This window comes from Lactuca saligna, chromosome 9, assembly GCF_052625555.1.
Source record: "Lactuca saligna cultivar CGN05327 chromosome 9, ASM5262555v1, whole genome shotgun sequence".
NCBI lineage: Eukaryota > Viridiplantae > Streptophyta > Magnoliopsida > Asterales > Asteraceae > Lactuca > Lactuca saligna.
The window spans coordinates 5,158,759-5,170,488 of record NC_136425.1 but is presented as its reverse complement, the minus strand read 5'-3'; the positions used below and the strand labels follow the sequence as shown (position 1 = coordinate 5,170,488).

General features: G+C 30.6%; 1 protein-coding gene across 1 annotated transcript; it reads right to left on the bottom strand.

The window, feature by feature from the left end:
* Positions 1-5,925: 5,925 nt before the first annotated feature.
* On the bottom strand, positions 5,926-7,723 carry LOC145013864 (small nuclear ribonucleoprotein SmD1a-like). Its single transcript, XM_078972207.1, has 4 exons — positions 7,587-7,723; positions 7,387-7,463; positions 6,307-6,498; positions 5,926-6,204 (listed from the first exon to the last, which is right to left on the bottom strand). The coding sequence occupies exons 1-4, from the start codon at positions 7,598-7,600 to the stop codon at positions 6,143-6,145; spliced, it is 345 nt and encodes a 114-aa protein (XP_078828333.1). The 5' UTR covers positions 7,601-7,723; the 3' UTR covers positions 5,926-6,142.
* Positions 7,724-11,730: the final 4,007 nt, after the last annotated feature.

Below are 11,730 nucleotides of genomic sequence, written 5' to 3'. Positions count from 1 at the left end.
TGTTTTGATGGTTTGTGGTTTGATATGTTATAGACAGTGTTTTCAGTAACCAATCTTAAAAATTACTTAACTAAAACGAAATTTTTGGACTCGAAGTCTGGGATGTTACAACATATACAAACTAGATTTTCTAATTTTAGGTTTAGGTTTCTCGTTTCCTTCTTCACTTCACTGTGAAACGACTTCTCACTCCCACCCAAGATGCCAAGAGCCCAATCCCGTCATTAGCATCGTCGACGAGATGGCGACAAAGTGACTGGCTGCATGTCGACATTGCATTATCGATGATATCGTACATCTCCCAACATACGTCCCATCGAAGAAATCGGGCTGCCCACTTCTGTTGGTCGACTTCCACTGCTGAGGGTCGACGCCCTTATGCCGGTCTTAATTGACTGACGTCATCTTCAACGTCCAACGGCGCAACGACTCACGTCGCCTCTCCACAATTTGAACACAAACAGGTTAGCATGCCTTCTGATTTCTCCTCTTCCAATCTTCCACTGTGAAGTTTCTTAAATTTTGTTTTCCTCTGTGAAGTTTTCATTTACTGATATCTGTCAAATAGTCAATGATTTTTGTCGATTTTCAACTGCCTTTGATTTATTGTTTATGTTTTGGGTTTGATTCTTTCGCAGTTATGTGATTTAGTATGAACAAGTTATTGTTTTTGATTTATTGTTTATGTTTTGGGGTTGATTGTTTCACAGTTCTGTGATTTAAGTATAACTGAACTTATCACCGAGTTTATCAAAATCTGATGTGAACTTGTAACTGGTTTATGTAATGCTCATATGGTAATGTCGATGTATGTAATGCTGATATGGTAATGCTGATTTATGTAATGCTGTTATGGTAATTATGATTTTCTGTTTTTTTAGTAATGTTGATATGGTAATGTTGATTTTCTGTTTTTGTGTGAACCTGAACCATTTTTAGATTTATGTAATAATGTCTTAAGAGCCGAATAAACCTAATGATTCAAACACGGTTAATGATACCGCCGTTGACTGTAACAAGAAACAAATGAAATTTAAATCTCCAATGTGGTGTTATTTCACTTATGAAGATGTTAATGGAACCATAATGGTTGTTTGTAAGTATTGTAGAAAGGACATTACGTATACAACCAAAAATTGAACCAACAGGATGGATAGTCACCATAAGGCTTGCAAAATACGAAATGGACAAAAGAAAATTGATGATTTTTAGAGTCAGTTAACCGGAAAAAAATCTAAGACGGATGAAAGTGGGGGATCAATTTTAGCAACACATCGGTTTAATTATGATGATTCGTGAACTGATCTTGCTAAAATGATCACAAAACATGATTACTCATTTATAATTGTTGAACACGAGGGCTTTAGAGATTTTTGTCAAGGGCTCCAACCACTTTTTAGGCCGATATGTAGAAACACAACTAGATCTGATGTCATGAAGATGTATAGTGAGGAAAAGACAAGGATAATGCATTATTTTTGGAGAGTATTCAAGATAGGATTACAATAACTACCGATATGTGGACTGCCAACTACTAAAAAAGGATACATGACAGTGACATCCCATTTCATTGATGATTCTTGGCAATTACAAAGGCGTCTTTTGAGGTAATACTTAATTTATATTAATTTGTATAATATATCAGTATACATTCTTTAATTAAATTAAATTTATTTTGTTAACTGGTAGGTTTATAGACGTGCCATGTCCCCATACTGCTGAGAAACTAACTAATGTGTTGAGGGATAGTGATGGGTTTTATATAAAAGAACAATCCTATGTGCTCATACAAAAGCCTAAAGCTTGGATCTAGGTTTCTCTATTGTACGTGTAATTCATCCAAGACTTGAATACCTTTTAGTAGTTGCAAAATCCTTGATCTTCAAGAAGCTTAGTGTCACAAGTGTAACTCCTCTAATGGTTAACAAACACCACAAACAAGAAGATGATTAAGAAGAGAGGGAATGGAGGCCTAATTTCGGCTTTTTGAACTATAAGGTTTCTTCTTGTAGCCTAAATATGAAGCCCTAGGGGTCCTTAAATAGCTGAGCTGCTAGGGTTTTAGTTAAAACCCTAATTGGATGACTTAGGCCCTAAGCAACTTGAGAACCTTCTCGAATAAGGCCTCCTTGGACGAAATTAGAGTGAGCTTCCACTATTAATTTCGTCCCCAATATATCCAGGAAGATCCACAACCCAAAATCAACTATCACACAATTGACAGTTCCAGTCCCCTTTATTTAATTAATATTTTTTAGTCACAAAAATAATTTTTAATTAATTATTGACTAATATTAATTAAACTATATGATTTCTCCTTTAATATATTAATCATATAATATATTAATAAACCATAATAACCTCTCTCTCTTTCTCTCTCTCTCTCCCTCTCTCTCTCTCTCTCTCTCTCTCTCCCTCTCTCCATAAATCATCTTGTCAAGTTGCTTTGGTGAAGGCAACCCAAAAGGACTATGCACAACCGGGTCAAGTATGTACCAAATATAGTTACGGGCTTAGACACTAATCCAACAGATAGTTTGTTGGATTGGAATATAGACAAAAAAATTATCAAATTTAACTTTTGATAATTGTTCAACAAATAATTGCATGATAGATTTGATGGTAGACAAACTTCCTTTTGATAGCTTGATTTTGAGTGGCAGCTTGTTTCGTATGCGATTTATTGCACATATTTTGAATTTAATTGTGAGGAGTGGGTTGGTGTTTTTGGACATGGGATTAAGAAAGTTTGTAACAGTTGTAGTTTTTAGACAGCTACACCAAAAAGACTTGATACATTTCAAAAAATGCAAAGTTTGAGAATATTTCTTGTGAAAAAAAACCTAGTTGTTGATTGTAAACACGATGAAAGTCTACTTATTTAATGCTTTCCACGGCTTTGAAATACAAGAAGATGTTTTATCGGTTACAATAACGTGAGCCCCAATATAAGAGTGCCCCTGATGAAAAAGAGTGGGTTTTGGCAAGTGAGTTTTGTGGTAGACTAAAAATCTTCTATAACGTCACAAAATTAATTTCGAGAACAAAATATCCAACATCCAACACCCCCCCCCCCCATATGTGAAATAAAGATGGCTATAACGAAATGGGATACATCCAGTTTTTCGCTTCAGATCTACCTTCGAAGTCTACTGAATGCTGACAGTGGTCCAACGGTGCTCTGACGGTGGTCCAATGACAAGTGACAAGTAGTCGGTAAACTAGAAAATGAAAATGTTGGTTTAATACAATATAAATGTGGAATTTGTCTAAAATATCCTTAATAAAAACGTTTAAAAATATAGTTCCGAGGGTTCTTAACCATTTTGGGTTCTCATTTGAACCTCTCCTTATATATATATATATATATATATATATATATATATATATATATATATATATATATATATATATATATATATATATATATATATATATATATATATATATGGTAGAGATTAATTTGAAACCATACTAATTTTGTGAGATATGAAGACGCAATCCTAACCATTCAACTTACAAATCAAAAAATTAAAATATTATTTTCATCATTTAACTTATCCAAAAAAATAAATAAAAAATAAAAAGATTAAAAGATATTACCGTTTTTTATCGAAATTTTTACACTTTAACTTAATTCACTTTCAATCATGTTTTCATTTTTCTTTTATCAGGTTATATAATTATTATTTTTTAATTCAAATATTTACTATATAACATATATAAGGTTGTATAATTTTTACTTTTGTAAACTTTTTTTTTATAAAAACAGTATAAAAAGTTTGTTAAACATAAATATGTTTAATATATATTAGGTAGACATATGTTTGTCGAAAGCAACCATGTCATTTTACATTAGATTTAAATGTAATGTTTTCGAGTTATTTTTTTGTTTTTTTAGACATTTTATGCTTTTTTAGGTTATACAGATTTCGATTAGCCTATGTATAACCTGACACCCGTTTCGAATTCCGATTATCATATGTATTCCAATTAATCTATCTATATTAATCTTATTCAAGTTTAACAAACTCTTTTACAACCTTTTCTATATTAAAATAAAAAGAAATAAAGGAAAACATGATTGTAAGTGAATTAAATTACGAATTATGATTACGGTGACTATAAATTGTTCAAAAAATGTAAAAAACAAAACCTAATAAAAACATTAAAAAGTTCATTAGAACAAAACGTAAAAAAATTAGAAAAAATTGTTCCAATAGAACATCAACAAAAATCAATAAATGTATTTTAAAATCCTCAAAAAAATAAGAAAAAATATTTGAACAAAACATTTAAAAATATTTGCGAAATAACAAACTTTGGTTTTTGTGGTATTATTTTTATGTCACTATATAATTGTTAAAATAAAAATAATTATAATGTTTGAAAATTAGTTCCAATTATTTATATACATTTAAATGAAATATAAAATAATTCTCAAATGCTTGTCTTACAACAATATTCTTAATATTTAAACAAAATTTTATTCTCAAATGCTTAAAAAGACTAAACATTGTGTTGGTACTTACTCAAAACATTAAACTACCAAACTAAGTACATGTAAACTACCAAACTAAGTACATGTTGGGAAGAAACACAAAAGTTGGCATGAAGATAAACTTTGCATAACTGCTCATCTTGTTTATCCAATTTATATATAATTACCTATAAAACAAACATAATAAATCACATAAAAATATGTAAGAATATCACTAATAATCATGGCATACAAAGAACCATGTGTCACTTGGTTATCGTAGTTAAAAGTACTTACAATTGTTATGATGTTCGGTTATAAACTAAACGAACGAACATGAACAAAATAAGTTTCTTGACAAACGAAAACAAACATAAAAAAGTCATTTAATTGTTTGTGTTTGTTAAATAAACGAATATGAACAAATCTCTAATCTCTATTTATGTTCGTTAGGTTTGTCTTGCGGCACGATTGATATCATTAATATTAAAACTTAAAAGAAAATTTTCAAATCGATATATTATATGAAACTCCCTCTAATAAAATTGAGATACCATATAAAATAAAATTGATTATGTAATTATTAAAAATAAATTTGATTATGTAAGTACACAAAATAAGATATTATATGAAAGTTCCAGTTGCTTTGTGTACCTCCAATATAAGTGTAATAGTATTTGTGTGTCCTTTCACGATGTAAAGACTTATGTGAATGAGAGAGATATATATAGTAGCATTCAATATTTAATAGTTGAAGAGATAAATTATAAGTTTACTATATGTCAAAGGGTTATAAATGAAAATCTTAATATATTATATATGTAACAAGACAAATAATGTCGTTAGATATTACTTGAGATTACTTGAGCCAATGGTTTTTGACCCTTAAATCGGGTGTATGTAGAATCCTCCAAAGGGGCCAAAAGATGATTTAAATTAAAAAAATTTAGATTAATTTATTCGGTAAACAACAATTGGCTGATAAGTTATTATTTAGCGCTTAATAAAGCCCGATTAATCTTGTGATAAAGAAGTTTAAATGTTCAGAAGATCTCTCATATTCAAACACTTGTAAAAATATTAGTGATGTGAAATAACAAAAACAATAAATTAATAAACACTTCAATGAAGCAATCCTCAACACCTAAGTTTTGCAAAAACCACGGTTACATGATTAGTCGATTTGAATTTTATAAGAAACTAGATACTCTTTTTTAAATACATTTAATATTTTAAATATTTATTTAAAAATCCAAAAGACAGAAGAAAAAAAAAACATTTTGGTCCGACTAAAAAATCTTATTTTGACGCATTTTAGAAATAAGCAAAATCCCAAAAACGTAGTCTAACAGATGAACCTAAACGTCAAAGCTTGGGTAACATAAAGCGTAAACACTTAAAACACTTACACGCTAGTTATACTCTTAATATCATGAATCCAAATCTAATTAACAAACTAATGAGGAATGGGATTTATCCTTGAAAGATACTTGTGAATTGACCATTAACGCGAGTTGGTTTTGGGGGGCATAAAGGGAAAAACAAACCCGCAAAATGATCACATCCATAACAATGTCAGTTGTCAAAGAAACTCTCCAAGAATACAGCAGCTGTTTACAAAACCAGATATCACTATAACAATCAACAACATTAACATTAACATTAACGGCCTCGCCCACGACCACGTCCTCGTCCACGGCCCCTTCCACGTCCCACCGGTCTCCCTGAAAAAAAAAAAGGATTAAATGTCAAAAATAATTTCATTTATTATTATTATTTTAACAAAAAGAAAAAAAAGGGGTCGAATGGTGTTAAAAAGAAAATACCTGCAGTTGGTTTCTTTGGTTTGACTCTGGGAGTTTCTTCGACCAGAAGAGTCTCGAGATTTAAGCTGTCGGGAAGGATGTAGTAGCGGATGTTGTTGCCCCTCACACTCAGGTGATCTAAGCTCACTGGATTCTTCCCTTTTAGGGTAAGTTTAACTGTCTTCAAATGTGTATTCATGCTAATATCCACACCTGCAATGAAGTATTTATTGCTTTCAGTTGTGTATGAAAAACATTGTCATTTTATCATTTAATTTAGTAAATCTATCAAACTATTGCATACTTCTCATGGTCTCTTAGGCAAATGAGAGTTGCGGTTGATTACAAATATGATAACTATACACTTCCAGAAAATCCACTGTATAATTATTTTTTTATGTTTAATTATTGATGCTTAAGGTAAGATAAACCAATATACGACACTTGCAATAATTATCTTCATGGATATTGAATATTCACAGAACAAGTCCATAACAGCTAGCTCATCATAATCTTTTATCAGTATCATTTCCCTAGTACTCTGGTTCAGACACCTTCGCTCATTCATAAATTATACAGCTTTAAATAACTCATCGAATCTTTTGTCCAATTTTTTACATCTACTTGAGAAACAGAAACTAACTCTAACATGCTAGATATGCCTTCAAAACAAATTTGCAGATATGAAAACTTTGCTAATTCCTAGAATGATTGTGTGGTTAAAAGTTACTGCCTACAGGTAATTCTTCTCCGCTTTCATTTATTTATAACAGATGCAGCAAAAAATCTTACAGCCTTAGTAGAAGGAGACGAATTAGAATTCTGATTTTGCAATGCAAACACGAAGTGAAACCTAATCAATGTGAAACGTACAATAAAACACAACATCTAACCCACCTTCTTCGACTAACACAATGTTTGGAGATTAAACTACGTCCATTATTTTGTAAGGAACTCAACGCGTGATTGACAAGGATAAACGTCTGTTCCTAAAAAAACTACTATCGAAGTAAATTTCTAAGAAATATTATATGAAACCGTATAATAATGAACGGTTTTCATAAACTAATTCATGTAAAAGTTAAAGAAGAAGATGAAAACCTGTGATTGTTCCGTGAACAACAGTTCCGTTCTTGAGCTCGATCGAAACCGTCTCATTGTTCAATTTCATCAAAAACCTATCCAGTCAAAATCAACCAAAAAGAGAGAGAGAGAGAGAGAGAGATAGTCAAAACATTGCATAAGAAACCTACATAATCTCAATAAAGTTCAAATAATCAGCAGATACCGTTGTCACTTACCGGACAAGCTTCATTGCCGGAGTGAATGCAGAAGAGACTGATGATTAACAATTTGCCGGAGAACGCGAAGGGAAAGAGGGTTTTTGCTGTTTTAGGGCTTTGGCACGAGAGAACGACTGTGTAATCGTTGTATACTACACTTGTGTAGTTTGTATTTAGGGCCTACTCCCGGCCCATTAGAAAGGCCTCGCTATTCGCTTCCAGTCCAACTATTCGGATATAACTTTTCTTAAATGTACTACCAGCCCAACTATTTGGTGGAATATTGATTTGCGAGAGATTCAACATCGGCGACAAATAAAGGCACAATGATGCGGTGGGTTATATACGCCTACAATAAACCAAAGAGTTTCTAGTCCAGTGGTATCCGGTGTTGTCCTCCCTCCTTAACGTTGAGAGTTCAAGTCCCGTCGTGGATATAAGTGAATTTAAGGTGTAGTTTAAGAGTAGGTTAAATTTATCGTTTTAAAAAAATAAATAAATAAATAAAATACGCCTACAATAAAATCTTCTATCCTAATAAAAAAAATTCTTTTCTTCATATGTCTTTCAAATTCATTTTCAGCCAAAAGTGTTTTTACCTTTATGCCCTTCATACTTTTAATTAATATTTTGGAAATCATTAACTTATATAACTCATTTGCGAAATTGTAGGATTCTTTAAATTCACAGCTCATTAAATAAAGAATAAGATAATAACTCTCATCCATAAATCTTGCTAATTTTTTTTCCTTCTTTTCATAAATCTTGCCAAGATTATTAATAACTCCCTGTTTCTTCTCTGTTCTCTCTCTTAAATACCCAATCTCTTAATTTGATATGTTTCTTCCTTTGATTTTGGTTATCGTGTTGCTTTTTATAGCTTTTTGATTTACATACTTAAAAAAAATATCAATGATGAAATTCCTCTTCAATTTAATGTAATAACAATCTCTCTCTCACACACATAATTAATCCATGCTCTATCTCTCTTATGCTCATACACACACCCTAATGATCTTTATTACTTTCGATTGAAAGGTGCTCGGAGTTTGGAACGGTCGACACAGATGATGTTGCAACCATGGTGTTGTCTTATCCCCTTTGTATTATTCAAATCTTGTAGATTTGAGCCTCTCACTCTTCTTAGGTTTGTATATATCGAAATGTAACATTTTGATTTTGTAATGCAAACAAGTGTTTGTTTATGTTTTTCTTTGTTATTCTTATATATGTTTTCTGTCAGCGGTGCAGAGTATTTTTCCTTCCAGATTTAAGTCAAAATATTTCACCGCTGGTATGTTTTGATATTAACTTCCAAACCCGTGACATCGTTTGGCTAGGAAAAGTTGTCATCTTCATCTTATTTGGTATGGATGTGTTTATAACTATTAAGGATCATCTTCATATTTATTGTAACATTTTTTGTAAATATGTTGTTTTGTTGATATTGTTTTGTTCAGGTTACTTTGCCTTTCCTTATTTTAAATTTATATACCAAAATTTGTCTTGAAGTTGAAGTTGTTGTGTATTATGGATGCTTTTAATCATTTATTTTCATGATACAAGTATAATATAAGGAAAAGTTTGGGCTGTTTTTTAAGTGCAACAACCTGCTATGTATTTGAAATAATGCTCACACTCTTTAGGGAAAAAAAAAACCCTACACTTCAATATACTTTTTTATAATATCACGTATTTTACTTTTCATGTTAATAGAAGGTAAAAATTATATCAAAATCTTGCATATCTCAATGAGGTATATTGATATATTATACTCAAATAAACTTTTGATCTATTTAACTTAGGTTTTGTTTTATAATTCTTATAAATTGAATGCTTAACAAGTTCAAATAACAAGTTGAAAATTGGCAGGTTTGAAAATACATACCAAGTACTTGATGAAATGCTTGAAAGAATTGATAAAATTAGTAAGGAACAAGCTGAATCTATAATTGTTTTGTCTAATCAGAATGACTTTGATTCATTTTTTTGGAATGAATTTGATTCATTTAGCATGATTAAAGTATAAATAGCTTCTGACCTATTTCGATTTGCCATCTCCTTTTCATCTCAATCATCATAAAAGTCATCTTTTTCACTAAATTGAGTTACTACACGAGAACAAAATATATGGACTTGGAGACAATTTGTTGATTATGGAAAAAAGTAAAACGTGCAATTCAACAACTTAATATCGTTTTTAGATAAGATATGTTAAATGAAAAGACAATACATGTGCAATTATATCTTAATAATCTAATAAAATTTTATAAATCTTTGATTTTTCATTATCATTTTTAATTATCAATATTGTTTTTATTTATTACCTGTGGTTTCTATAGGTTGTAACCTATTTGACATTAAAATAATCATGTGGGACACTTGTAAAGTGGTTAAGCAAGGTACTTTCAATTCGGCGCAAATGAATATTGACAAGGGCCTAGCTTTGTATGCGTATGACACTAGTGTTTGTTGGGAAATTCGAAATAGGATTAAATCTGGATCACAAACAGGAATCGTGTAAACACTTTCCTTATTTGATATTTCAACCCTATATGCCTTAGGTATCACGAAATTCAAACTGAGATAATTCCTGAAGCAACAATTCTGATTTTAGGCACAAAATCAGAATCAATTTTGATAAGATGAAGAAGAAGAATAAGTGTTTTTTTCGTTTTTCTCTGTGTTTCAAAATATATACCGTTTTCCCTATCTTATCCAAACAATGGATAAAAGAAAAACTGTTTTCATCTTTTCAATACAAGTGTGCACTCCCACACCTCCTAACTTGTATTATAACTAAAACATTATTCTTGAAACACTTGTTAAATTCATTACACTAAAATATATTTAGTGATAAAATCACCAACAGTGTTCTACAATTAGCATTCACAAAATTTTGTGATTCAAGAATCATGCTTTTGTTCGACCACTTTTGACAGCCCGTTATTTACAGAAATTGTAAAAAAATGAAGTTTTAACCGTGTTACAATCTGGTAAGTTATGCTACCCTTTATACTAAATGTAATAAAACTGCGGAACAAAGAAAAAAACAATGTTTTGAAAATTATAATATAGAGTTTTTAAGATACGTAACTTTTAGAGTGTACACCTGTATTATGGGGCTTCAAGCTTCAATCTTCGATGGGACTATATTTGAATAAAAAGCTTAATTAAAGTTAAACTAAATAAAATTAAATTGATGGATTTAAAAGTTTCAAATTTAAAAAGAAGGTTAATTTGGGTCAAATTGAAGATATGAAGTTTGAGGGACCAAACTTGTCAACATAGAATACTTGGTTTTGACCATGACTCAGTCGGGTTTGGGTCAAACAATGTTTAGATATTTTATATATGAGGTTAAACTAGAAATAAAATATTAAGAGTTTGTAATAAGTTTGGATCATTGTGGGGCCATTCGTTGGAAAATAAAATTTGAGGGAGTAAAACAGTCAAATTGGAAAGGTTTTGCCTTAAACCTTTGAAAGCCCTGCTTCCTCCTTAATTTCATGATCTGGAGCCGGATAAAGAGTTGGGGGATCATAGTTGATTTCATTTGTTATCTTATATTTGGTGGTGCTCCTAGACCATCTTTATATTCGGATATAACTTTTCTTTTTGTAAGAATACTAACACATAAATCCTATAAATTTTACTCTTAACTACATTGTCCACCATGAGAACTCTCAACCAAAAAGAAGATATAATGTCTTTTTTTAAACATCGATAAGCTAATAACCCTTTGGTTATACTCAAGTAGCTTATTAGATGTTAGTCTACACTTTGAGGTGGGTTCATTACACAATAATATATATATATATATATATATATATATATATATATATATATATATATATATATATCCATATTTCAGTTTTAAATTATGATTTTTCTTATTTCTACACTTATTTGTGTTGTATGAAATAGTATAGACATTGTGTGTTCATTTACGAAAAACACTTTTCAATGGATTTTTATAAAACATGGAATACATTGACATTTTAAAAAGAGAGTTCAACATAATTATTGCATCCATTGAATGGGTTGCCCTGCATGTTGTCCAAACACTTTTATTTTGGGATTACAGTTTGATGTAACCATTGATATTTTTGAGTTGTGATTGACATTCTACAAAGTCATAATTGAGAGGATGAAGTTTGCC

Coding starts and splice junctions, on each gene's coding strand:
- LOC145013864 (XM_078972207.1), bottom strand. Junction 6,499..7,386: donor TGTTCACGGAACAATCACAG/GTTTTCATCTTC, acceptor ACTTCATTGCAG/GTGTGGATATTAGCATGAAT. Junction 6,205..6,306: donor ACCAAAGAAACCAACTGCAG/GTATTTTCTTTT, acceptor TTTTTTTTTCAG/GGAGACCGGTGGGACGTGGA.